At 38.7% G+C, this 27826-nt stretch overlaps 4 protein-coding genes across 20 annotated transcripts; all 4 read left to right on the top strand.

The window, feature by feature from the left end:
- The first annotated feature begins 625 nt into the window (after nucleotides 1-625).
- On the top strand, nucleotides 626-27826 carry LOC119568228 (trihydrophobin-like). Of its 17 annotated transcripts, none has more exons than XM_037916671.1 (4): nucleotides 10320-10348; nucleotides 10520-10640; nucleotides 21514-21898; nucleotides 27720-27826. In XM_037916671.1, exons 1-3 carry the CDS (start codon nucleotides 10343-10345, stop codon nucleotides 21894-21896), a joined length of 510 nt encoding a protein of 169 aa, XP_037772599.1. In that variant the 5' UTR covers nucleotides 10320-10342; the 3' UTR covers nucleotides 21897-21898; nucleotides 27720-27826. The 17 variants fall into 17 exon arrangements, with proteins under 17 accessions (XP_037772597.1, XP_037772596.1, XP_037772609.1 ...); XM_037916664.1 differs by lacking the exons at nucleotides 21514-21898; nucleotides 27720-27826 and adding exons at nucleotides 19017-19115; nucleotides 23789-24200; XM_037916668.1 differs by lacking the exons at nucleotides 10320-10348; nucleotides 10520-10640; nucleotides 21514-21898; nucleotides 27720-27826 and adding exons at nucleotides 631-669; nucleotides 3664-3763; nucleotides 18996-19523.
- LOC119568235 lies at nucleotides 6981-7869 on the top strand. The gene is made up of 2 exons (XM_037916689.1): nucleotides 6981-7030; nucleotides 7281-7869. Exons 1-2 carry the CDS (start codon nucleotides 7025-7027, stop codon nucleotides 7758-7760), a joined length of 486 nt encoding a protein of 161 aa, XP_037772617.1. The 5' UTR covers nucleotides 6981-7024; the 3' UTR covers nucleotides 7761-7869.
- LOC119568231 lies at nucleotides 13387-14239 on the top strand. Its single transcript, XM_037916685.1, has 2 exons — nucleotides 13387-13473; nucleotides 13635-14239. The coding sequence occupies exons 1-2, from the start codon at nucleotides 13468-13470 to the stop codon at nucleotides 14124-14126; spliced, it is 498 nt and encodes a 165-aa protein (XP_037772613.1). The 5' UTR covers nucleotides 13387-13467; the 3' UTR covers nucleotides 14127-14239.
- On the top strand, nucleotides 26939-27826 carry LOC119568233. Its single transcript, XM_037916687.1, has 2 exons — nucleotides 26939-26988; nucleotides 27238-27826. Exons 1-2 carry the CDS (start codon nucleotides 26983-26985, stop codon nucleotides 27715-27717), a joined length of 486 nt encoding a protein of 161 aa, XP_037772615.1. The 5' UTR covers nucleotides 26939-26982; the 3' UTR covers nucleotides 27718-27826.

The following is a 27826-nucleotide window of genomic DNA, read 5'->3' as shown; positions in this document are numbered from 1 at the left end:
GCTGATGACGTCACAGAGGAAAATACAAGTCAGTAGCTACCGCTTGGAGTGTTGCCAATGTCAAGAACCGTGCTTCCGCTTTTTTTTCGCTGGCTTATTGCATATTTATTATCTAAAGTTAATTAAGACTGAACGGAAACTACACGTGTAAAATAGACTTCCGCGATTCTCTATCCCCTAACCTTTATGAAATTAATTTATAGGAGACCCTATGATAAAAGAAGTGATGATTAAGATTGCCGTGATTGAGGGAGGTGACTCTTTCGGCAGCGATTTTAGTAGAAGTAAAGGTAAATACTGATAATCAGTCTGTTTCAAATGCCAGTTTTGTATAGCTTCATTTAAATGGTAAGAAATAATGCAGACTCGAATTAAAAAAAAAAAATCCTGTTATCTGACTTTTTCACTTTCCATCTTTACATTTTATCACTGTCATTTTCATCTTTGTCATCACCGAAAATAAGGCAAGAGTAATCAAAGTACATGGCTAAAACCGAAATGAAAAACCAAACGTGATACCAGAAATTGCCGCTGGCGTGGGATATCCCGACTGGCGAGGCGAAGAGGTTGGGGAGAGGGGGGAGGGAAGCGGCCGTCAGTTCCTGTATATAAGCGACGTTTTACTTCCACTCTCCACATTACACAGCTAACCTTTAAGCAACAATGAATGTGAGTGCTATTTGCAAGATGCGCTACAGCATTTATGTTTGACCGTGTTAGAGGCATTTTGATGTTAATATCCTGTTCTGAACTTGTTTGATTATATTATATACCCTTTTACTTTAACGAGGATAAGCCAATATGCATCATGATAGATAATTCCCTTATCTCCTCTTGCAGAGCATCAAATCCGTGATTGTGTGTTGCCTCCTGGTGACCGTCTCGGCCGGTGTAGACCGAAGTAGAGGTGGACAAGGATCCAACAGATTCCTTCCCGGGGGCTTCGCCGGCGCCCACGGAGGTGGTCTCCTTAACGGCGGCTTTAATGGTGGCGGAATCCATGGTGGAATTCATGGTGGCGGTATCCATGGTGGTGGAATCCACGGTGGCAGTGGTATTATCGGAACTGGAATCTCCAATGGCCCAAGTGAATGCAGATATTGGTGCAAGACTCCGGAGGGTCAAGCCTACTGCTGCGAGACGGTGCATGAACCAGAGACTCCTGTTGGTACCAAGCCACTAGATTGCCCACAAGTCCGTCCTACATGTCCACGTTTCCATGGGCCCCCCAATACCTGTTCCAACGACTATAAGTGTGCTGGCCTCGATAAGTGTTGCTTCGACAGGTGTTTGGGAGAACACGTGTGCAAACCTCCCTCATTTTTCAATAACCATCTACCCTTTTAAAGGTGGTTATCGCTAATAAAGAGTCATTGGTTTTCCGCTTGATAACGGAATATAGGAAATCTGTGATTTGTACATATTTACATTTTAATAATAAATCATATATTTATATTTTCTTGCACTTGTTTAATCCCCGCATCTAGATTATAATCAAATTGAACATAGATATAAAGTACATTGATCTCTTGCAAATATAAAAGCCTACTTTATCGTATTGTGAATCACATAAAACATATGTCTGTTGCAGCAACATATGCTAAACCAGACATAGATCCCCATGGTTAGTGTGATGTCACAGAGTTTGGAAAATGCCTGACAATTTTTCACTGTACCTTTCCCCCTTTCTGCCTACCTTCCCCTCTCTATCCATCCTGCTTGTAACCTCCCCCTTCCCTGTCTCTCCCTCCCTCCATCCCCGACACCTATCCTACTTGCACTTTTCTCCCCCTTCCTCCCTTACTATTTCCTTCCAGTCTGTTTGTACCCTTTTTTTGTCTCATATTTCCTGCCACATATCCTGCTTGCACTCTCCTCTCCCTCTCTTCCTTCTCTGTCTGTCTCCTTTCCGTTATATTCGTGCCTTCTTTCCTTCTTCCATTCTTCATTCCATTCACCTTGAACCTTACCCCAGCTTTACTTCCCTTCCATCTTCCAACGTGTTTACACTACCGCCCCCCTCCTTCCGTCCTGTCTACACTCACACTATCCCTTTCCTCCGTCCTACCCCTTACGCCTTCCATTCTGCTTGCACCCAAGTGTATATTCTAGAGGGATTTTCTTTAATCCTATAACTTACCATTGGTCCATTGCATTTAAGATTATTTCTTTATGGTGTGGAAATAAAGGAATTGATTTTTTGTATAAGTATTAATTTTAGAAAAAAAAGTATCTACAAAGCGCTCACTCCACATTCGATTATAAGCCTATGAAAAGGGAAGTAATTGTGAGTATGTGACGTAGGCTTGCATACGTGTTCTTCAAAATACCCGTCGATTCTAATACTAAAGACATAATGATAAATGTGGATGACATAAATGGATGTATGTCTAAAGATTCCACTCCTTCAAGATTACTTATTTCTCTGCATTCTCTTAATGTTGACCTTATTTTGCCCTTTTCTTCATCCCTTCGTTTTAATCAATATATCATTCGCTAATTAATAAATCAATTTCTGATTAATTTTCCGAAAAAAAAAAATAGGAAGATGGAGAGCAAGAGCTACTGAGAGACGGAAGAGAGAGAGGGGGCTTTTTTTTTTCTTTCTTTCTTTCTTTCTTTTTTTTGATAAAGTTATTAGGGGCAGGAAGAGAGAGAGAGAGAGGAGAGGAAGAGAGAGAATAAGGAGGAGGAGGGAAAGAGGAGGAGGAAGAAGAAAAAAGAGAGAAAGCTTAAACAACGATCTGGAAGGGAACGGTGACTGAGTCCACGGCTGATGACGTCATAGAGGAAAGTACAAGTCTAGTAGCCATTGCATGGAACGTTGCCATCGTCAAGAATTTTGCTTCTGTTTATTTATTTATTTTTATTTATTTATTTATTTATTATCATTATTTATTTTTTATCTTTATTATTATTTTGTTTTGTTTTTTGCCGGACTCTCTCGCTTCCACTGGCATGGAGTATTTTCATTATTTGACTGAATTACGACCGAGCTGAAGCTTCGCACGTGTAAAAGATTTCCGTGGATTCTCTGCCCTGACTTTTATGAAACTGATTTAGAGGAGACACTAATAAAGAAGGCATGGTTAATAGTGTAAGGGACTTCTTCCTCGTGATTGAGGGATGCGACTATTTAAGTAGCAATTTTAGCTGAAACAGAGGTAAATATTGAGTCTTTCTTTTTCAAATACTTTTTAGTGGTAAGATTCTCCTGTAATTTGACATTTTCGCTCTCCATCGCTACATTTTATCACTGTCATTTTCATCTTTGTCGTCAGTGAAAATAAGGTAAGAGGAATCGAAGTATTTAGCAAAAAGCGCAATGGAAAACTAAACACGATAGCAGAAAGTGCCGCTGGCGTGGGATATCCCGACTGCCTAGGCGGAGAGGTAGGGAAGAGGGGGAGGGGGAGGTGGCCGCCAGTTCCTGTATATAAGCGACGTTGTACTTCCACTCTCTACATTGCACAGCTAACCTTTAAGCAACAATGAATGTGAGTGCTATTTGCAAGATACCTTTCAGTTTTATGCTTGACCGTTTTAGAGGCACTTTGATATTGATATCTTGTTACGAACTTATTTGATTACAAATTAGACATGATTTTACAATGATAAACCAATATGTATCATGATGGATAATTCTCTTACCTCCTCTTGCAGAGCATCAAAGCCGTGATTGTGTGTTGCCTCCTGGTGACCGTCTCCGCCGGTGTAGACCGAAGGAGAGGTGGACAAGGATCCAACAGATTCCTTCCTGGAGGCTTCGGCAGCGGTTTTAATGGTGGTGGAATCCATGGTGGAATTCATGGTGGCGGTATCCATGGTGGAGTCCACGGTGGTAGTGCTATTATTGGCGGTGGAATCTCTAATGGCCCAAGTGAATGCAGATATTGGTGCAAGACTCCGGAGGGTCAAGCCTACTGCTGCGAGACGGTGCATGAACCAGAGACACCTGTTGGCACCAAGCCACTGGATTGCCCACAAGTCCGTCCCACATGCCCACGTTTCCATGGGCCCCCCAATACCTGTTCCAACGACTACAAGTGTGCTGGCCTCGATAAGTGTTGCTTCGACAGGTGTTTAGGAGAACACGTATGCAAACCTCCCTCATTCTTCAATAACCATCTCCCCTTTTAAAGTTGGTTATTGTTAATAAATATCCATCGGTTTTCCGATTGAAAACGGAAGATAGGAAATCTGTTATTTGTAGATATTTATTTTTTAATAATATATCCTTATATGTTTATATTTCCTTGCATTTCTTTCGTCTCTTCGTCTACATTATGATAATGAAATAGAACACTGGAAAGAAAGTAATGCGAATATATTGATCTATCAGATAGGGTAGTAAATGCACCAAAAAAACTAAGTTTTTCGTTGAGTCAAGTTTACTGTGACAAATATAAGTGTGAAAGAGAATTAATATCTTTACAGTGCGTATGTATTATATGCGTATGAATTTTATCTTCATCTGAAATACTTATAATTTCTGATAAATCTCGTAAGCCGTGAAAAAATACTACTTATTTACTGTATCATGAATGACGCATAAACACTTCTTTTTATGGGCAGTTTCCTGAATAAATTATATTAGGGATACATGGAGATTTAAGTATACGTATCCGTGTATACTTGCATTTCCGTGTTTTCAAAAACGCACGCATGAACGTTTTTCATCAAACATTTTCAATTTCCAAGCTGGTTATCTTGAGGATGTGAAAGCTGTGATTTGACAATGCTATTTTCCAATAGTAAATCTATGAATGCTTAATGAATACTCAACTTTCTGATGCCTGTTTGTTCTTTCGATCCCTGTTTTAACAACAGATCTCAGAGGATTGTATAGAGTATCTTGTAAAAAAAGAAATATATATATATAATTTTTTACCCTTCTTAATAATCATCTCCCCTTTCAAAGGTTATTGTTAATGAGGGGTTTCTGGTTATATATGATATTGTCAAGGGTTTCTGTTTGATATGGTCTTTTTAGCCCCTTTTTGTTTCTTTTGGAATGATCAATGGTTGATTTAGCCACTCGGGGAATAAAGGAAACGTGCTTTCATAAGCCAATTGTATATTCACAAATATTTACAAGGGAATCAAGTGAATTGATAATATGGCTGACAAGTCGTATATAAGCGAGCCCATGGCGCCGAAAGTTGCCTGTACAGGTGATGGGATTTGTGGAGCTTGAGCTTACAAATGGAACTCTTATCTCTGGTTCGTTCATGGAGTTCATTACTATGGGTACCAGGGTCTTTATAAATTCCACAGGAAGTCATCGTCACTGCTTCGGTGTGAGAACTAAACTCCTTTAACACGCGCAAATAATACACACACAGCAAAACAAACAAGCAAATAATCATCTAGCGGCTAGAAGCATCGATTGATGTGAAACCAACACCAAATGAAATACCCTTCAAAAATATATATACGTATATATATATATGTATATATGTATATATATATATATATATATATATATATATATATATATTGTATATATATATACTGTATATATATATATATATATATATATATATATATATATATATATATATATATTTATATATATGTGTGTGTGTGTGTGTGTGTGTTTATGTATGTATTTATCCCTTGCTTTTCTTTAACCCCTCCTTATAGATTATAATCAACCGAACATTCATATGAAGTGCACTGATCTTAACCTACCATAAAAACATAACTTATTGTAAAACACATAATATTACAAGCAATGGTTTCACTTCTGGTAACTGCTATTTCGATAGCAATAAAAGGGTTAGTGAATACACAAATGTTTACATATGCTCATATAATTTTGTCCATGCAAATACTAAGAAAACAAAGAAGTTACAAAGTTGCAACAACAGAGCAAGTGAGTTCAGCCGGAGAAAAAAACATTGGGATTTAGGTGGCGTCACAGTGACGTCACAGAATAAAGAACAGGTCTTCGCGTAAAGTGTTGCCATCTTCAGGAATATCTTTTTCTAATTCATTCATTTGAGTTGACGGGTAGTTCTTGATTAAATTTTTGTAAACATGGAGATATATGGCTATCACACAACTCTAGGAACACGAATTCACTTCTCTCTTAATTGATTCGAGGATGTTTTATCATAATACTACATCTGTATGTTATTTGTGAAGTGGAAGTTAAAATCCTGATTCTGTTTCTAACGAAATACTGTAGTGTGATATGAATCTGCTGCAGCAGCACATGTTAAACCAGACAGAAAACTTCATAGTTATGTAGAAACTGGTTAGTGTGACGTCATAGAGTTTGGAAAATACCTAGCAACCCTTCCTTTCACCCTCCCTCCTCCCTGCCGTCTTCCTCCTCCATCCCTCCCTCCATCCCTGCACCCCTCTCCTTTTGTATACTCTTCCCTCTCTCCCTTCCCCCCTCATTATGTGCCTTCGTCCCTTCTGTTTGTGCTCTCTTCTCTCCCTTAATCCATCCTTGCTTCAAATGCTACTTGTACACTCCCTCTCCTTCTATCCTGCTTGCATCCTTCTTCCCTCCCTCTCTTCCTCCTTCAATTCTCCTTACACCCTGCCCCCACTTTACCCTTCTTCCTTCTTCCTGCGTCATTCCATGCTGCTTACACCCTTGCCGTCCCTTCCTCTCTCCTCCCTTGTGATTGCATGAGGCGGCGACTGTTTTGATAAATTTTGGTAGATGTATAAGTAAATAATGATAATCGTCCTTTCTTTGTGAAATGCCATTTTTGTATAGCTGACTCATATTTTCTAATTAAGCGCTGATTTTTTCTTTCTCTACTTCCATCTATACATTTTATCATTGTCACTGATCATCATCAATGAAAAATCGAGTCGACGTATTTCGCAAGAAGTGAGCTGGAAAACCAGACACGATACATGGAAAGTCACGCCGCTGGCTTGGGATATCCCGACTGGCGTGGTGAAGAGGTACGGGGGAGGGGGGTCGGCCACCAGTTCCTGTATATAAGCGACATTCTATCCTCCACTCTCCACATTACACAGCTATACTCTAACAACAATGAATGTGAGTACTTATTGCAAGATGCACTGTGTTATATGTTCGACTGTTTTGAAAGATATTTGATGTTTATATTCTGTTGTGATCTTCACTATAAACTATATGTATATATATACATATATATAACAGTAAACCAATATATACCATTATATATAATTTCGTTATCTCCTCTTGCAGAGCTACAAAGCCAGATATACTTTAGCAACTATTACCCAATATGCATCATGATGGATAATTCCCTTATCTCCTCTTGCAGAGCATCAAATCCGTGATTGTGTGTTGCCTCCTGGTGGCCGTCTCCGCCGGTGTAGACCGAAGTAGAGGTGGACAAGGATCCAACAGATTCCTTCCTGGAGGCTTCGCTGGGGTCCACGGAGCTGGCCTCTTCGGCGGCGGTTTCAGTGGTGGCGGAATCCATGGTGGTGGAATCCACAGTGGTAGTGGTATTAACGGAGGTGGAATCTCTAATGGCCCAAGCCAATGCAGATATTGGTGCAAGACTCCGGAGGGTCAAGCCTACTGCTGCGAGACGGTGCATGAACCAGAGACACCTGTTGGTACCAAGCCCCTCAATTGCCCACAAGTCCGTCCCACATGCCCACGATTCCATGGCCCCCCCACAACCTGTTCCAACGATTACAAATGTGCTGGCCTCGATAAGTGTTGCTTCGACAGGTGTTTGGGAGAACACGTGTGCAAACCTCCCTCATTTTTCAATAATCACCTCCCCTTTTAAAGGTGGTTATTACTAATATTAAGTCATCGGTTTCCTGGTTGATAATGGAAGATAAGAAAACTGTGATTTGTAGATATTTATTTTTGAATAATAAAACCTTATACATTTATACTTGCATTTCTCTGTACACTTTGTCTATATTATAATAACAAATTGAACAATGGAAAAAATTAACCCGAATATACATTGATCTATCACTTTTTCATATTCGGGGGTAGTGAATACATAAAGAAAATAAGAAACGTAGCTTTTGGTTGAAACGAGTTCATTGTGACAATCGTAGGCGTAAATAAATAGTATACCTGAAATACCTATAATTTCTGGTGAATATATCATCGAAATGCATGGAGTGCATCTCATGAGCCATGAGAATTTTCATACATATATCTAGTAATTTATCGTATCATGAATGATGCATAAAACACTTTTAGTCTGTTTTCTGCACATATTGGGTTTGGAATTCATGGTGATTTTCATAAGCGTATACATACAGTGTATACTTGCTTTTACATGTTTTCAAAAACACGCAGAAATATTTCTCAGCAAAATATTCCATTTCAGAACTGGTTATTTCGAGTAAAGAATGAAAAATGTATTGACGAGACATGAGACCTTTGACTTGAGAATGTTATTATAATTAATGAGTAGTCAACTTTCTGATGTTTGTTTCTTTGACCCTTATTGTTTAGAGTATCTTGAGTAAAAATAAAGGATCATCCATTTATCTTTCTTAACATTCATCTCCCCTTTAAAAGGTAAATATAGTCAATAAGGGATTATCGGTTTCAAGATGATAACGAAAAATAACAAAATTTGTAGATATTTATTTTCATTGATAAATTGTCATATATATATATATATATATATATATATATATATATATATATATATATATATATATACATATATATATACATATATATATATATATATATATATATATATATATATATATATATATATATGTATGTATATCCCTTGAATTTGTTTAATCCTGCAACTAGATCAGCCTCCATCAAATTGAACATTAATGTGAAGTACATTGATCTCAACCAACCATAAAAACCTGCATTATCGCATTTTGATTGGCGTATAACATGTTATGTTATAGGCATTGGTTTCGATGGAGATTCCTTTAATTGGGACCCACTTCTGTCTTGAAAACGCTGTAACCCTGAGGGAGAGAGAGGGCCAAAGAAAGAAATGGCCAAAGAGAGGAAGAAAGAGAGAGTGAGTGAGAGAGAGAGAGAGAGAGAGAGAGAGAGAGAGAGAGAGAGAGAGAGAGAGAGAGAGAGAGAGAGCATAAACAGAGATTTCGAAGGCAACGTCACTATGCACATGGCTGATGACGTCACAGTGTAAAGCCTGACGGCCAGTGCATAAAGCGTTTCCATCGTCTGGAATAATTTTTTCCTTTATTCACTATTGCGACGGAACATCTCTCCTCCATCGGCTTGTATTTCTGTCAATATTGAGTTCAATACTCTAGCAACTTATTTGAATCCCCTTGCCCCCCCCCCTATTCTCCTTCTTGATCTCCCTTCCCTCTCTATGCAACGACAGGTCTTATTATGGGGAAGCGATGGATGCTTGCATACTTGTTCTTCTGAACACCTGTTGGATGATGATGAATATGACAGTGGTACTAATACTGCTAACAATATGATGAGTGCATATGGATGCATAACAATGTATACGTAACTTATTAGATTCCACCTATTATTTTTTGTTTCTTTTCCTTAACATTACTATTTCTTCTTATTATTCAGGTACCAATAGATTGTTTACTGATTAATGAATTATTAGCTAATTATCTTTAAAAAAAATGAAAGTGGGAAAACAGAAGAGACAGAGAGAGAGGGAGGGAGGGAGGGCCATAAACAGGATTCTGGAAGGCAACGTCACTGAACACATGGCTGATGACGTCACAGAGGAAAATACAAGTCGAGAGCTTAGAGTGTTGCCAATGTCAAGAACCGTGCCTCGCTGGCTTGTAGCATATTTACTATCTACATTGAATTAAGACCGAATAGAAACTGCACGTGTAAAATAGACTTCTGTGATTCTCTATCCCCTAACCTTTATGAAATTAATTTAGAGGAGACACTATGATAAAAGAAGTGAAGATTAAGATTGCCGTGATTGAGGGAGGTGACTTTCGGTAGCGATTTTAGTAGAAGTTAGGAGTAAATAGTGATACTCAGCCTCTGTTTCAAATGCCAGTTTTGTGTAGCTGACCATCAAAGCTTCATTTTAATGGTAAGAAATTCCGCAGACTGGTAATATCTAATAAAAAACAGATTTTCCTGTTATCAAACTTTTTCACTTTCCATCTTTACATTTTATCACTATTATTTTCATCTTTGTCATCACCGAAAATTAGGTAAGAGTAATCCAAGTACATGGCAAAAACCGAAATGAAAAAACAAACGTGATACCAGAAAGTGACGCAGGCGTGGGATATCCCGACTGGCGAGGCGAAGAGGTTGGGGAGAGGGGGGAGGGAAGCGGCCCCCAGTTCCTGTATATAAGCGACGTTGTACTTCCACTCTCCACATTACGCAGCTAACCTTTAAGCAACAATGAATGTAAGTGCTATTTACAAGATGCGCTATAGCATTTATGTTTGACCGTTTTAGAGGCATTTTGATGTTAATATCTTGTTCTGAACTTGTTTGATTATATTATATATCCGTTTACGTTAACGAGGATAAGCCAATATGCATCATGATAGATAATTCCCTTATCTCCTCTTGCAGAGCATCAAAGCCGTGATTGTGTGTTGCCTCCTGGTGACCGTCTCCGCCGGTGTAGACCGAAGGAGAGGTGGACAAGGATCCAACAGATTCCTTCCTGGAGGCTTCGCTGGCGCCCACGGAGGTGGTCTCCTTAACGGCGGCTTTAATGGTGGCGGAATCCATGGTGGAATTCATGGTGGCGGTATCCATGGTGGTGGAATCCACGGTGGCAGTGGAATCTCCAATGGCCCAAGTGAATGCAGATATTGGTGCAAGACTCCGGAGGGACAGGCCTACTGCTGCGAGACGGTACACGAACCAGAGACACCTGTTGGTACCAAGCCACTGGATTGCCCACAAGTCCGTCCCACATGCCCACGTTTCCATGGTCCCCCCACTACCTGTTCCAACGACTACAAGTGTGCTGGCCTCGATAAGTGTTGCTTCGACAGGTGTTTGGGAGAACATGTATGCAAACCTCCCTCATTTTTCAATAATCATCTCCCCTTTTAAAGGTGGTTATTGCTAATAAAGAGCCATCGGTTTTCCGAGTGATAACGGAATATAGGAAATCCGTGATTTGTAGATATTTATTTTTGAATAATAAATCCTTATATATTTATACTTCCTTGCATTTCTTTGTTCCTTTCGTTTATATTATACTAATCAAATAGAACACTGGAATAAAAGTAATCCGAATATATACTGATCGAGTTCATTGCGACAAGAATAAATGTGAATAAGAATGAATATCTTTATAGCACATATGTATTTGAAGCGTATGAATTTTATCTTCATCTGCAATATATATATATAATTTCTGGTGAATCTCATGAGACGTGAAATTTTTCAAAATTTTTACTACTAATATATTGTATCAGGAATGAAGCATATAACTTACTGTTTTCTGAATGTATTACATTGGGAATACATGGATATTTAAGTATGCATATCCATGTATACTTGCGTTTCCAAGCTGGTTATCTTGAACAAAGAATGAATGGGATTTTCCGATTAATAGCAGGATGTGAAAGCTGTGATTTGATAATACTATTTTCCTATAGTAAATCTATGAATGTTTAATGAATACTTTTTGATGCCTGTTCATTATTTTGATCCTTGTTTTAACAACAGGTCTCGGAGGACTGTACAGAGAAAAAAAATCTATCCTTGATAATCATCTCTTTTAAAGGAGGTTATTGTTAATAATGGTTCATTGGTTACCAGTTAATAATTGAAAATAGGAAAGCTGTGATTTGTAGATTATTTTCATTATGTTATACATACAAACACACACACATATTTGTGTGTGTGTGTCTTTTTAGATTTTGGAGTGATCTGTGGATGATTTAGCCACTCCAGGAATAGAGGAAACGTATTTTCATAACCCAATTGTATATTCACAAATATTTTTACAAGTGAAACATAAATAAATTGATAATATAATTGACGAGTCGTTTATGGGCGAGTCCGAGGCGCCTGGAGTCGTGGCACGAAGATTGCGTCTGTCCAGGTGCTGGGGTCTGTGGAGCTTAAGCTTGAAAATGGAACTGGGTAACAGGATCTTTGTAAATTCCACAGATGTTAAAATATGGTAGACATGAGTTTTTAATAAAAGTCAATATAACATATATAGAGATCGTCCAAACTGATGCAATCACATGTGATCAGCCGAGAAGATCGGAGCAAAATGAACGTCCATGTTGGGGTTATTAAACTCCTATCACAAGCACAAACGAACACACACACACAACAAAACAAACATACAAATAATCAGCCGGCGGCTGGAAGCATTAACTGATGTGAAACCATCACCTAATGAAAAACTCTTTATATATATATATATATATATATATATATATATATATATATATATATATATATATATATATATACACGATTGTACGTATGCATATATCCCTTGCATTTATTTAATCCCTCCTAATTGATTATAATCAATTCAACATTGATATGAAGTGCCTTGATCTTAACCAACCATAAGGGCCTAATTTACTGCGCTGTCAGTGGAGTAAAACACATGATATTATAGGCAACGATTTTGATGGTTATTCTTTTGATTGACGTTTTCTCCTCTTCTGGTTATCGTTATCCTGAAAACGTTATACTGAAAACGAGGAGAGAAGTTACAAAGCTACAACAATACAGGGAGGGAGAATAGCCAGCGAAAAAACATCATTGGGATTTAGAAGGCGTCATCACAGTGACGTCAAGTTTGTGGCTAATGACGTCACAGAATATAGAACGGGTCTCCGCGTAAAGTGTTGCCATCTTCAGGAGTCTCTCTTCCTTTTCTCTAATTCATTCACTTGAGTTGACAGGTAATGCTCGATTAAGTTTATCTTAAGTAAGGAAATATATGGCTATCACAACACTCAGAATGCGAATTGACTTCTCTCCCTTCATCCATCCTGCGTGTAACCTGATCCTTCCATCATTCCCTTCATCCATCCCTGATATCTCCCATCTAACCTGTACCCTTCTCCTTTCCCCTCCCCCTATCTCCATTCACTGTCTTTGTACACTCTTCCCTCCTTCCCTTCCCCCTCATTCACTACTTCCTTCCATTCTGTTTTTGTTCTTCCCTCCCGCAACCCATCCTTGCCTCCTATACCGCTTGTACCCTTCTCCTCCTTCCTCCTTCCATCCTGCATGCACCCTCCTTCCTTCTCTTTCTTTTCCCATTAGCTGACTTTTTTATTCTCTCTTTCCATCTATACATTCCGTCACTGTCGCTTTGATCTTCGTCATCAGTGACAAAAGAAAAGTGGAGGTGAACTACAAAACCAGACACGCTACATGGAAATTTACGCCGCTGGCATGGGATACCCCGACTGGCGTGGCTGAGAGGTTGAGGAAGGGGGGTGGGAAGTGGTCGGCCACCAGTTCCTGTATATAAGCGACGTTGCATCTTCCACCCTCCACATTACATGGCTATACTCTAACCAACAATGAATGTGAGTATTTGGTGTAAGATTCACTATAAATGTTCTACCGTTTCCAAAGACATTTCGATGTTCTTATTCTGTTGTGAACTTGACTATGCATTATATATAATTAAATTTAACTTTAAACCAATATGTATCATGATGTATAATTTCCGTATCTCTTCTTGCAGAGCATTAAAGCCGTTATTGTGTGTTGCCTCGTGGTGGCCGTTTCGGCCGGTGTAGACCGAAGGAGAGGTGGACAAGGATCCAACAGATTCCTTACTGGAAGCTTCGGTGGCGTCCACGGAGGTGGCCTTTTCGGCGGCGGTATTCATGGTGGTGGAATTCATGATGGCGGTATCATTGGTGGAATCCACGGTGGTAGTGGTATTATCGGCGGTGGAATCTCTAATGGCCCAAGCCAGTGCAGATATTGGTGCAAGACTCCGGAGGGTCAAGCCTACTGCTGCGAGACGGTGCATGAACCAGAGACCCCTGTTGGTACCAAGCCACTGGATTGCCCACAAGTCCGTCCCACATGTCCACGTTTCCATGGACCCCCCACAACTTGTTCCAACGACTACAAGTGTGCTGGCCTCGATAAGTGTTGCTTCGACAGGTGTTTGGGAGAACATGTGTGCAAACCTCCCTCATTTTTCAATAACCATCTCCCCTTTTAAAGGTGGTTATCGCTAATATGGAGTCATCGGTTTTCCGGCTGATATCAGGAAGATATGAAATCTGTGATTTATAGATATTTATATTTTAATAATAAATCTTTATATATTGATATCTCCTTGCATTTGTTTAATCCCCACATCTAGACTATAATCAAATTCAACATACATATGAATTATATTGATCTCAACCAACCATAAACGCCTACCTTTACCGTATTGTGAATGGCGTAAAATACATATTAGACAAAAGGATTTCAATGCAGATTCCTTTGATTAAGACTTTCCCACTTCTAGTTATCACTCTCTTCAAAATTATGAAAAGTCTTGTAAAAACACGTGTTTACATATTCGTATAGACGTATACGCACATTTCCCCTTCCTGCCTGCCTTCCTCCATTCATCCATCTTCCCTGTAACCCGCCCCTTCCTTCATTTCCTCCTTTCCTCTCCCTCTTCCTCCCTCCGTCCCTGTCCCCATCTCACCACCCTCCTTCTATCCTCCTTGCATCCCCCCTCCTCTCCTTCCGTCCTTTCTTCCTGTTTACACCCAACCCTTCATTCCTCCCTTCTCCACCCTGACTCTTTCCACCCTTCTTACACTTCCTCCTTTCCCTCCCTCCCTCTCACGCTCCCTTCCACGCTCTCCACGGAAGAATCGTGATAATGTCGTTGATCTTGCAACCTGTCATCAGTCTTTTACCTTTCAGATTCAACTTGCGTTTTTATTCTGTTGCAAGATAGGGTTTAACTATTGCGGAAACATTTGTAAAATAATAATAATGATGATAATAATAATAATAATAATAATAATAATAATAATAATAATAATAATAATAATAACAATAATAATAATGATAATAATAATAATAATAATAATAATAATATTAATAATAATAATAATAATAATAGCAATAATGATAATTTCTATTATGGGGAAGCTATGGAGGCTTACATACATTTTTTTTAACACCTGTTGAATGATGATGAATACAACAGTAGTACTAATACTGCTAAACATATGATAAATATATATGTGTGCATAACATTGTACACGTAAGTTATTAGATTCCACCCATTATTTTCCTTAATATTACTTCCATTTTGTTCTTTTCTTCAATCTTCTGGTATAAATGTATTATTTAGTGATTAATGAATTATTAGCTTATTATATAAAAAAAAAAAAAAAAAAAAAAAAAAAAAAAACAGGAAGTGGGAAAGCAGCAGAGACAGAGACAGGGGGAGGGGGAGGGAGGGGGGGGGGGGCATGAACAGGTTCTGGAAGGCAACGTTACTGAGCACATGGCTGATGACGTCACAGAGGAAAATACAAGTCTAGTGGCCATCGCATGGAGTGTTGCCAATGTCAAGAACCGTGCTTCCGTTTTTTTTCCGCTGGCTTGTAGCATTTTCATTATCTAAATTGAATTAAGACTGAACTGAAACTACACGTGTAAAACAGACTTCCGCCAATTCTCTATACCCTAACCTTGATGAAACTGTTAGCTGACGTTTTCGCTTGTCATCTTTACAGTTTACCACTTAATTTCATCTCTGCCATCAACGAAAATAATGAAAGAGGAATCAAAGTACTTGGCAAAAAATCGAAATGAAAAACTGAACATGAAACCAGAAAGTGCCGCTGGCGTGGGATATCCCGACTGACGAGCCGGAAAGGTCGGGGATGGGGATGGGAGGCGGCCGCCAGTTCCTGTATATAAGCGACGTTTTACTTCCACTCTTCACATTACACAGCTAACCTTTAAGCAACAATGAATGTGAGAGCTATTTTCAAGATGCCTTACAGTATTCATGTTACACTGTTTTATACCCATTTTGATATTCATATCCTGTTATAAATTTGTTTAATTATAAATCATATATCCTTTTACTTCAACAATGATAAACCAATATGCATCACGATGAATAATTCCCTTATCTCCTCTTGCAGAGCATCAAATCCGTGATTGTGTGTTGCCTCCTGGTGACCGTCTCCGCCGGTGTAGACCGAAGGAGAGGTGGACAAGGATCCAACAGATTCCTTCCTGGAGGCTTCGCTGGCGCCCACGGAGGAGGTCTCCTTGGCGGCGGTTTCAATGTTGGTGGAATTCATGGTGGCGGTATTCATGGAGGTGGAATCCACGGTGGTAGTGCTATTATTGGCGGTGGAATCTCCAATGGACCAAGCCAATGCAGATATTGGTGCAAGACTCCGGAGGGTCAAGCCTACTGCTGCGAGACGGTGCATGAACCAGAGACACCTGTTGGTACCAAGCCACTCAATTGCCCACAAGTCCGTCCTACATGCCCACGATTCCATGGTCCCCCCAATACCTGTTCCAACGACTACAAGTGTGCTGGCCTCGATAAGTGTTGCTTCGACAGGTGTTTGGGAGAACACGTATGCAAACCTCCCTCATTTTTCAATAATCATCTCCCCTTTTAAAAGTGGTTATCGCTATTAAAGACTTATCGGAGTTGATAGAGGAAGCTAGGAAATCTGTGATTTGTAGATATTTATTTTTATTAATAAATCCTTAAATGTTTATACTTCATTGCACTTCTTTGTACCCTTCCTTTAAATTATGATAATGAAAATGAATGCGAAAAAAATAATCTGAATATATACTGATCTATCAATTTTTTATTAGGTAAATCTATGATTTGATAATACTATTTTACCTTAAAACTATGAATACTTAAGGAATACTCAGCTTTCTGATGTTTGTTTACCCCCATGATCCATTTTTTAATAACGGATCTCGGAGTTTTGTATGGAGTAACCTGGATAAAGAGGAAAAAAATCATCCATTTATCCTTTTTGATTATGATCTCCCCTTTTATAGATGTCTATTCTTTATAAGGGGTCATCGGTTGAAAATAGGAAAACTGTGATTTAAAGATATTTATTGTCAATAATGAATTGGTATACATATCCCCTTGCATTTGTACAACACTGCATTTGATGGTAATCAAACTGAACATGGATATGAAGTTCACGGATCTCAACCAACCACAAAGGCCTACTTTATCGCATTATGAATAGCGTTAAATACAATGTTATAGGAATTGGTTTCGATAGAGATTTCTTTGACTGAGACGTTCAACCCTCTGCTTATCACTATCCTGAAAACGATGAAAGGGCTAACGAATATACAAATGTTTACATAAATAACCACGTGCGCGCAAACACATGTATACAAACGTGTACATAAATATATATGTATATATCAGACCGCCTACTCATACATACACATATACAAATACACATATGCCCGTGAACACACATTCATATATATATTACATATGTGTTTGCGTGTGCGTGTGTGTGTGGATAGACTAATAAATACACATACATATGCGTATGTTTATATAAATATATATTTATGTGTTTATGTATGTATATTTATGAATATATGTAATATGCTATCGCCCATGCAGGTATTTAGAAAACGAGAAGAGAAGATGCGAAGCTACAGCAACTAAGAGAAAATAGCCGAAAAGTAACTGAACAGGAGAAAAAACAGTGACGTCATAAGGTGTGTGGCCGACAACGTCACAGAAGGAAGGACAGATCTTAAAGCCAACGAGTAAAGTGTTGCCATCTTCAGGAATCTTTTTCTAATTCATTCACTTCAGTTGACGCGTAGAGTTTGATTATATATTTATATTTTTTTATTAGGAAATATACGACTATTACATCGCTGTGCATACGAGTTCAGTTCTATCTTTATTAATTCTGAGATGTTTTATCCTAATATTATATTTGTATCTTACCTCGGAAAGTACATGCTTAATCCTGAATATGTTTCTGATGAAATACTATGTAGTGGTATGCAAATCTGCTTAACCAAATATAGAGCATAGTTACATAGAAACTATTTAGTCTGGCGTCATCGAGTTCGGAAAATACCAAGCAACTTTTCCTCGCACCCTCCCCCCTCTCTTCCCCTTCCCCTCCCGCCTTCCTCCCTCTATCTATCCAGTCTGTTATCTGCCCCTTCCCTCATTCCTACCCTCCATCCCTGACACCTTCCATTCTGTTTGTGCACTCAGTCAGTCACTCAGTCCCTCCCAGCCTCCTATCCTTATACCTTTCCCCTCCTTCCATCCTGTTTACACCTTCCTTCTTTCCTCCCTTCCTCTCTTATTCCTTCTACCCTGCTGGCACTCTTCCTCTTCTTTCGTCCTTCCTTCCTGTTTATACCCGCCCCTCCCTTTCTATCTTATTCCCTTCTCCCCCGTCAATGGGTGAGGCGACATTTTAGTAGGACGAAATGTAACGATTTTAGCAGACGTATAGGTAAATACTGATAATCAGCCTTTCTATATTATTTGTTTCCTCTCTATATTTCTGTCTATACAGTTTATTAATGTCAGGTTAACATTCATCATTGTAAAAAGAAAAGACGAGCTGAAGCATTTCACAAGAAGAGAACTGAAAAACTAAACACGTTACCTGGAAATTAATGTCGCTAGCTTGGGATATCCCGACTGGCGAGGCGGAGACATTGAAGAGGGGGGAGGGAGTCGGCCTCCAGTTCTAATATATAAGCGACGTTGCATCCTCCACTCTCCACATTACACAGTTATCCTCTAACCGATAATGAATGTGAGTGTTTGTTGAAAGATACACTATAGTATCAACCGTTTTTAGAGGCATGTTTATGTTCATATCTTGTAAAATTGATTGAATATAGATTAGATATAATTTTACTTTCACAATATTAAACCAATACATATCAAGATAATTTCGTTATCTCCTCTTGCAGAACATCAAAGCCGTGATTGTGTGTTGCCTCCTGGTGGCCGTCTCCGCCGGTGTTGACCGTAGGAGAGGTGGACAAGGATCCAACAGATTCCTTCCTGGAGGCTTCGCTGGCGTCCATGGAGGCGGTCTCTTCGGCAGCGGTTTCAATGGTGGTGGAATCCATGGTGGAATTCATGGTGGTGGAAGTCATGGTGGCGGTATCATTGGTGGAATACACGGTGGTAGTGGTATTATTGGCGGTGGAATCTCCAATGGCCCAAGTGAATGTAGATATTGGTGCAAGACTCCGGAAGGTCAGGCCTACTGCTGCGAGACGGTACACGAACCAGAGACACCTGTTGGCACCAAGCCACTGGATTGCCCACAAGTCCGTCCCACATGCCCACGTTTCCATGGGCCTCCCAATACCTGTTCCAACGACTACAAGTGTGCTGGCCTCGATAAGTGTTGCTTTGACAGGTGTTTGGGAGAACATGTGTGCAAACCTCCCTCATTTTTCAATAATCATCTCCCCTTTTAAAGGTGGTTATTGCTAGTATATAGTCATCGGTTTTCCGGTTGGTAACGGAAGATAGAAAATATGTGATTTATAGATATTTATTTTTGAATAATAAATCCTTATATGTTTATATTTGCATTTCTTTGTTCCCTTCGTCTAGATTAGAATAATCAAATGGAACACTGGAAAAAAGTAATCGGAATATATATAGATCTATCATTTTTTTAATCAAAAAGGGTAGTAAATAAGCCTAGTTTTTCGTGGAACTGAGTTCGTTGTGATAAATGTAGATGCGAATAAGAATTGATATTTTTATGGCACATATGTTTGAATTTTATCTTCATACAAAATACATATAATTTCAGGTGAATATAAAGTCGAAATGCATGAAGTGTATCTCACGAGCCATGAAAATGTTTAAACGTTTTTCTTCTAATTTATCGTATTATAAATGTTGCATAAAACTTATTATTATAGGCAATTTTATGCATACATTGGATTAGGAATATTTATTGACGGAGGATGTGAAATCTGTGATATGACAGTACTATTTTCTTATAGTAAATCTATGAATACTTAGTGAATACTCAGCTTTCTGATGTTTGTTTATTCCTCTGATCCCCATTTTAACAACAGATCTCGGAGGTTTGTATAGAGTATCTTGGCCGGTAAATTTTCATCCATTTCACCTTCTGCATAGTCTTGTTTCAAACAACAAAGGAAAACACACTCTGTTAAGCATTCTATTTCGTTGTTATTACTATGGCTTATGGGAAAAAAAGAGCAAATTCTAACCCATTCCGTACCTGTTCTCCTGTAGTTTAACAGTAATCGAATCTCTTTGATCGCTGCCCTCTCCTTTGATCTACTGAATTTTCGTTGGCAATCCATGTTTCATAGTGGCTGAAAGAGCCAGGCAACAGGCAACGCTATAAATAGCTCTACTCTGAAGTGAAAACCAACATATATATGATGGTCTACTCTAAAGGTATACTTATGGTTTTGGACGGCAGTGAATCAATTTAATACCTGATGAATGTGGGAATATTGTTTTGTAATGCATATGATTGGCTTATTCATTCCATTGTAGAATTAGATATAGTGTAATACTATAACATAGTGTGACGTCATCGAGCCCAAAGTTTCTCACGTGAAAAAGTAACCTGTATAACCTGTCATTTACCTGTCAATACGATTTTATTGTCGGTATAATCTGACAAGAAATTATTACAGTATATGTAATGATGATAATTATATTCTTTGTATTTATCAGAATAATAGCAACAAAAAATCCTCGATAACAATAATCTTATTGATAATGATAACAGCGATGTTAGTAACAGTCCACTTTATACCAAGGAAAATCTTAAACGATGACAATAGTTACTGTACTAATGAACAAAAGGAAATACCTATACAAAAAATAATAGGACTACTATCACTAGAGATAATCATGGTATCGATTATAGCTAATAAAATTAATTGGTGCAAATATGACCGACACGAGTGATAAAATTATAATGATGAGAAATCTAGGCATTTAGTTGTAAAACCTCTTACTGTTCTATTTCTTTTCAGTGCCCTTTTTAACTTTACCATCAATGTAAACAGAAAGACTAACCGATGTTTGGTTCAATAGAATGATTAGACGTAACAACGACCCCTGGGAATTTAACTTGGCAGAAAACGTCATAGTTGCGTCACGGGATATCCCGACTGGCGAGACATGTGAGGGGTGGGGAGGGGTAGTTGCCAGTTCCTGTATATAAACGAGGTTGCAACTCGCACTCGCCACATTACACAGACACCTCTGGTCAGCAATGAATGTGAGTACATCTTTCGAGATATGATGATAACTATGTTTCGCTCTATTTCTTATATATATAATTTTTAATTCTGTTGTCTTAACTCTTTAAACACTGGGTCGTCATAGTGGTTTTATAAGTACAACTAATTCTTTACATATCAGAGTCGATAATTTTGTTATCTCCTCTTACAGAGCATCAAAGCCGTGATTGTGTGTTGCCTCCTGGTGACCGTCTCCGCCGGTGTAGACCGAAGAAGAGGTGGACAAGGATCCAACAGATTCCTTCCTGGAGGCTTCGCTGACGTCCACGGAGGCGGTCTCTTCGGCAGCGGTTTTAATGGTGGCGGAATCCATGGTGGAATTCATGATGGAGGTATCCATAGTGGAATACACGGTGGTAGTGCTATTATCGGCAGTGGAATCTCCAGTGGCCCAAGTGAATGCAGATATTGGTGCAAGACTCCGGAGGGTCAAGCCTACTGCTGCGAGACGGTGCATGAACCAGAGACACCTGTTGGCACCAAGCCACTCAATTGCCCACAAGTCCGTCCCACATGCCCACGATTCCATGGACCCCCCAATACCTGTTCCAACGACTACAAGTGTGCTGGCCTCGATAAGTGTTGCTTCGACAGGTGTTTGGGAGAACACGTATGCAAACCTCCCTCATTTTTCAATAATCATCTCCCCTTTTAAAGGTGGTTATTGCTAATAAAGAGCCATCGGTCTTGGTGGCCGTCTCCGCCGGTGTAGACCAAAGGAAAGGTGGGCAAGGATCCAACAGATTCCTTTCTGGAAGCTTCGCTGGCGTCCACGGAGGTGGTCTCTTCGGCGGCGGTATTCATGGTGGTGGAATCCACGGTGGTAGTGCTATTATCGGCGGTGGAATCTCCAATGGCCCAAGCCAATGCAGATATTGGGGCAAGACTCCAGAGGGTCAAGCCTACTGCTGCATGAACCAGAGACACCTGTTGGTACCAAGCCACTCAATTGCCCACAAGTCCGTCCTACATGCCCGCGTTTCCAGGACCCCCCATTACATGATCCAACTACTACAAGTGTGCTGGCCTCGATAAGTGTTGCTTCAACAGATATTTGGGAGAACACGTGTGTAGACCTCCCTCATTTTTGAATAACCATCTCCGCTTTTAAATGTGGTTATTGCTAATAAAGAGCCATTGATGTTCCGGTTGATAACGGAAAATAGTAAATCTTTGATTTGTAGATATTTATTATTGAATAATAAATCCTTATATGTTTATACTTCCTTGCATTTCTTTGTTCCCTTCGTCTACATCATAATGAAACAGAACACTGGAATAAAAGTAATACGAATATATTTTGCTCTATCACTTTTTATCAGATGCGTCTGAATTTTAACTTCAACTGAAATACATATAATTGCTTGTGAGTCTTATCAGCCTTGAAAAATCTCGAAAATTTTACTACTAATTTATCGTATCAAGAGTGATACATAAAATACTTCTTTTTATAGGCACCGTTTTCTTAATACATTGAATCAGGAATACATGGCGATTCAAGTATGCGTATCCATGTATTCCTGTGTTTCCATGTTTTAAGAAACACGCATTTTTTCCAGCAAACATTTTCCATTTCTGGTTATCTCGAGCAAAGAATGAATGGGATTTTCCGACTGATAACATGGGGAGAAATTTGTGTTATAACAATGTTTTCTTATAGTATATATATATATATATGCATGCTTAATGAGTACTGAACTTTTTGATGCTTGTTTGTTAAGTTGATCCCTATTTTAACAACAGGTTCCTAGGATTGTATAGAATATCTTGGGTTATGTTAGGTTATCTCCCCTATGAAAGGAAATTATTAATAATGGGCTCTCGGTTAATAACGGGAAATAGGAAAGCTGTGATTTTTGGATATTTATTTTCAATATTAAATCGTTATATATATATATATATATATATATATATATATATATATATATATATATATATACAGTATATATTACTGTATATATGCATATATTAATGTATGTATATAAATCCATTTTATTTGATACCTCGTTATATATTATAGCCAACCATAAAAGCCTGATTTACTGTATTCTGAATGAAGTAAAACTCATGTCATGGGCACTTGTTTCGATGGAGATTCCCCTACCTCTGGTTATCACTATCTTAAAAACTATGAAAGAGCTAGTAAATGTATAAATGTCTGTATATGCTCATATACTATCGCCCATGCAAATATCAAGAACACGAGGAGAGAGGCTACAAAGTTACATCAACAGAGGGAGGGAGGATAGCCGGGGAAAAACAGCAATACTGGGATTTAGAAGGTGTCGTCACAGTCAAGTCATCAAGTTTGTGGCCAATGACGTCACAGCATAAAGAATGGGTCTTCGCGTCAAGTGTTGCCATCTTCAGGAATCTCTTCCTTTTTTCTAATTCATTGACTTGGTTTGCGAGTAATACTTGATTAATTTAATCTTAAGTAGGGATATATATGGCTGTCATACCACTTTTTGAATGCGAATTCACTTCTTTCTTAACTAATTCGAAGGAATTTTATCATAATCTATATCCGTATGTCATTCCACGGTGGTAGTGCTATTATTGGCGGTGGAATCTCTAATGGCCCAAGTGAATGCAGATATTGGTGCAAGACTCCGGAGGGTCAAGCCTACTGCTGCGAGACGGTGCATGAACCAGAGACACCTGTTGGCACCAAGCCACTCAATTGCCCACAAGTCCGTCCCACATGCCCACGTTTCCATGGGCCCCCCAATACCTGTTCCAACGACTACAAGTGTGCTGGCCTCGATAAGTGTTGCTTCGACAGGTGTTTAGGAGAACACGTATGCAAACCTCCCTCATTCTTCAATAACCATCTCCCCTTTTAAAGTTGGTTATTGTTAATAAATATCCATCGGTTTTCCGATTGAAAACGGAAGATAGGAAATCTGTTATTTGTAGATATTTATTTTTTAATAATATATCCTTATATGTTTATATTTCCTTGCATTTCTTTCGTCCCTTCGTCTACATTATGATAATGAAATAGAACACTGGAAAGAAAGTAATGCGAATATATTGATCTATCAGATAGGGTAGTAAATGCACCAAAAAAACTAAGTTTTTCGTTGAGTCAAGTTTACTGTGACAAATATAAGTGTGAAAGAGAATTAATATCTTTACAGTGCGTATGTATTATATGCGTATGAATTTTATCTTCATCTGAAATACTTATAATTTCTGATAAATCTCGTAAGCCGTGAAAAAATACTACTTATTTACTGTATCATGAATGACGCATAAACACTTCTTTTTATGAGCAGTTTCCTGAATAAATTAAATTAGGGATACATGGAGATTTAAGTATACGTATCCGTGTATACTTGCATTTCCGTGTTTTCAAAAACGCACGCATGAACGTTTTTCATCAAACATTTTCAATTTCCAAGCTGGTTATCTTGAGGATGTGAAAGCTGTGATTTGACAATGCTATTTTCCTATAGTAAATCTATGAATGCTTAATGAATACTCAACTTTCTGATGCCTGTTTGTTCTTTCGATCCCTGTTTTAACAACAGATCTCAGAGGATTGTATAGAGTATCTTGTAAAAAAAGAAATATATATATATAATCTTTTACCCTTCTTAATAATCATCTCCCCTTTCAAAGGTTATTGTTAATGAGGGGTTTCTGGTTATATATGATATTGTCAAGGGTTTCTGTTTGGTATGGTCTTTTTAGCCCCTTTCTGTTTCTTTTGGAATGATCGATGGTTGATTTAGCCACTCGGGGAATAAAGGAAACGTGCTTTCATAAGCCAATTGTATATTCACAAATATTTACAAGGGAATCAAGTGAATTGATAATATGGCTGACAAGTCGTATATAAGCGAGCCCATGGCGCCGAAAGTTGCCTGTACAGGTGATGGGATTTGTGGAGCTTGAGCTTACAAATGGAACTCTTATCTCTGGTTCGTTCATGGAGTTCATTACTATGGGTACCAGGGTCTTTATAAATTCCACAGGAAGTCATCGTCACTGCTTCGGTGTGAGAACTAAATTCCTTTAACACGCGCAAATAATACACACACAGCAAAACAAACAAGCAAATAATCAGCTAGCGGCTAGAAGCATCGATTGATGTGAAACCAACACCAAATGAAATACCCTTCAAAAATATATATACGTATATATATATATGTATATATGTATATATATATATATATATATATATATATATATATATATATATATATATTGTATATATATATACTGTATATATATATATATATATATATATATATATATATATATATATATATATATTTATATATATGTGTGTGTGTGTGTGTGTGTGTTTATGTATGTATTTATCCCTTGCTTTTATTTAACCCCTCCTTATAGATTATAATCAACCGAACATTCATATGAAGTGCACTGATCTTAACCTACCATAAAAACATAACTTATTGTAAAACACATAATATTACAAGCAATGGTTTCACTTCTGGTAACTGCTATTTCGATAGCAATAAAAGGGTTAGTGAATACACAAATGTTTACATATGCTCATATAATTTTGTCCATGCAAATACTAAGAAAACAAAGAAGTTACAAAGTTGCAACAACAGAGCAAGTGAGTTCAGCCGGAGAAAAAAACATTGGGATTTAGGTGGCGTCACAGTGACGTCACAGAATAAAGAACAGGTCTTCGCGTAAAGTGTTGCCATCTTCAGGAATATCTTTTTCTAATTCATTCATTTGAGTTGACGGGTAGTTCTTGATTAAATTTTTGTAAACATGGAGATATATGGCTATCACACAACTCTAGGAACACGAATTCACTTCTCTCTTAATTGATTCGAGGATGTTTTATCATAATACTACATCTGTATGTTATTTGTGAAGTGGAAGTTAAAATCCTGATTCTGTTTCTAACGAAATACTGTAGTGTGATATGAATCTGCTGCAGCAGCACATGTTAAACCAGACAGAAAACTTCATAGTTATGTAGAAACTGGTTAGTGTGACGTCATAGAGTTTGGAAAATACCTAGCAACCCTTCCTTTCACCCTCCCCCCTCCCTGCCGTCTTCCTCCTCCATCCCTCCCTCCATCCCTGCACCCCTCTCCTTTTGTATACTCTTCCCTCTCTCCCTTCCCCCCTCATTATGTGCCTTCGTCCCTTCTGTTTGTGCTCTCTTCTCTCCCTTAATCCATCCTTGCTTCAAATGCTACTTGTACACTCCCTCTCCTTCTATCCTGCTTGCATCCTTCTTCCCTCCCTCTCTTCCTCCTTCAATTCTCCTTACACCCTGCCCCCACTTTACCCTTCTTCCTTCTTCCTGCAGTCATTCCTTGCTGCTTACACCCTTGCCGTCCCTTCCTCTCTCCTCCCCCGTGATTGCATGAGGCGGCGACTGTTTTGATAAATTTTGGTAGATGTATAAGTAAATAATGATAATCGTCCTTTCTTTGTGAAATGCCATTTTTGTATAGCTGACTCATATTTTCTAATTAAGCGCTGATTTTTTCTTTCTCTACTTCCATCTATACATTTTATCATTGTCACTGATCATCATCAATGAAAAATCGAGTCGACGTATTTCGCAAGAAGTGAGCTGGAAAACCAGACACGATACATGGAAAGTCACGCCGCTGGCTTGGGATATCCCGACTGGCGTGGTGAAGAGGTACGGGGGAGGGGGGTCGGCCACCAGTTCCTGTATATAAGCGACATTCTATCCTCCACTCTCCACATTACACAGCTATACTCTAACAACAATGAATGTGAGTACTTATTGCAAGATGCACTGTGTTATATGTTCGACTGTTTTGAAAGATATTTGTTTATATTCTGTTGTGATCTTCACTATAAACTATATGTATATATATATACATATATATAACAGTAAACCAATATATACCATTATATATAATTTCGTTATCTCCTCTTGCAGAGCTACAAAGCCAGATATACTTTAGCAACTATTACCCAATATGCATCATGATGGATAATTCCCTTATCTCCTCTTGCAGAGCATCAAATCCGTGATTGTGTGTTGCCTCCTGGTGGCCGTCTCCGCCGGTGTAGACCGAAGTAGAGGTGGACAAGGATCCAACAGATTCCTTCCTGGAGGCTTCGCTGGGGTCCACGGAGCTGGCCTCTTCGGCGGCGGTTTCAGTGGTGGCGGAATCCATGGTGGTGGAATCCACAGTGGTAGTGGTATTAACGGAGGTGGAATCTCTAATGGCCCAAGCCAATGCAGATATTGGTGCAAGACTCCGGAGGGTCAAGCCTACTGCTGCGAGACGGTGCATGAACCAGAGACACCTGTTGGTACCAAGCCCCTCAATTGCCCACAAGTCCGTCCCACATGCCCACGATTCCATGGTCCCCCCAATACCTGTTCCAACGACTACAAATGTGCTGGCCTCGATAAGTGTTGCTTCGACAGGTGTTTGGGAGAACACGTGTGCAAACCTCCCTCATTTTTCAATAATCACCTCCCCTTTTAAAGGTGGTTATTACTAATATTAAGTCATCGGTTTCCTGGTTGATAATGGAAGATAAGAAAACTGTGATTTGTAGATATTTATTTTTGAATAATAAAACCTTATACATTTA

Source organism: Penaeus monodon, chromosome 43, assembly GCF_015228065.2.
Source record: "Penaeus monodon isolate SGIC_2016 chromosome 43, NSTDA_Pmon_1, whole genome shotgun sequence".
Taxonomy (NCBI): Eukaryota; Metazoa; Arthropoda; class Malacostraca; order Decapoda; family Penaeidae; genus Penaeus; species Penaeus monodon.
Note: the sequence above shows the minus strand (reverse complement) of the source record. Positions and strands in the feature narration are given on the sequence as shown.

Bases quoted from the DNA above. Each gene is read 5' to 3' on its own strand.
- LOC119568228 (XM_037916664.1), top strand. The intron at 10,641-19,016 runs GTGGTCTCCTTA...GCGTCCATGGAG, and splicing joins CTTCGCTGGCGCCCACGGAG to GCGGTCTCTTCGGCAGCGGT. The intron at 19,116-23,788 runs GTAGTGGTATTA...CATTCCACGGTG, and splicing joins CATTGGTGGAATACACGGTG to GTAGTGCTATTATTGGCGGT.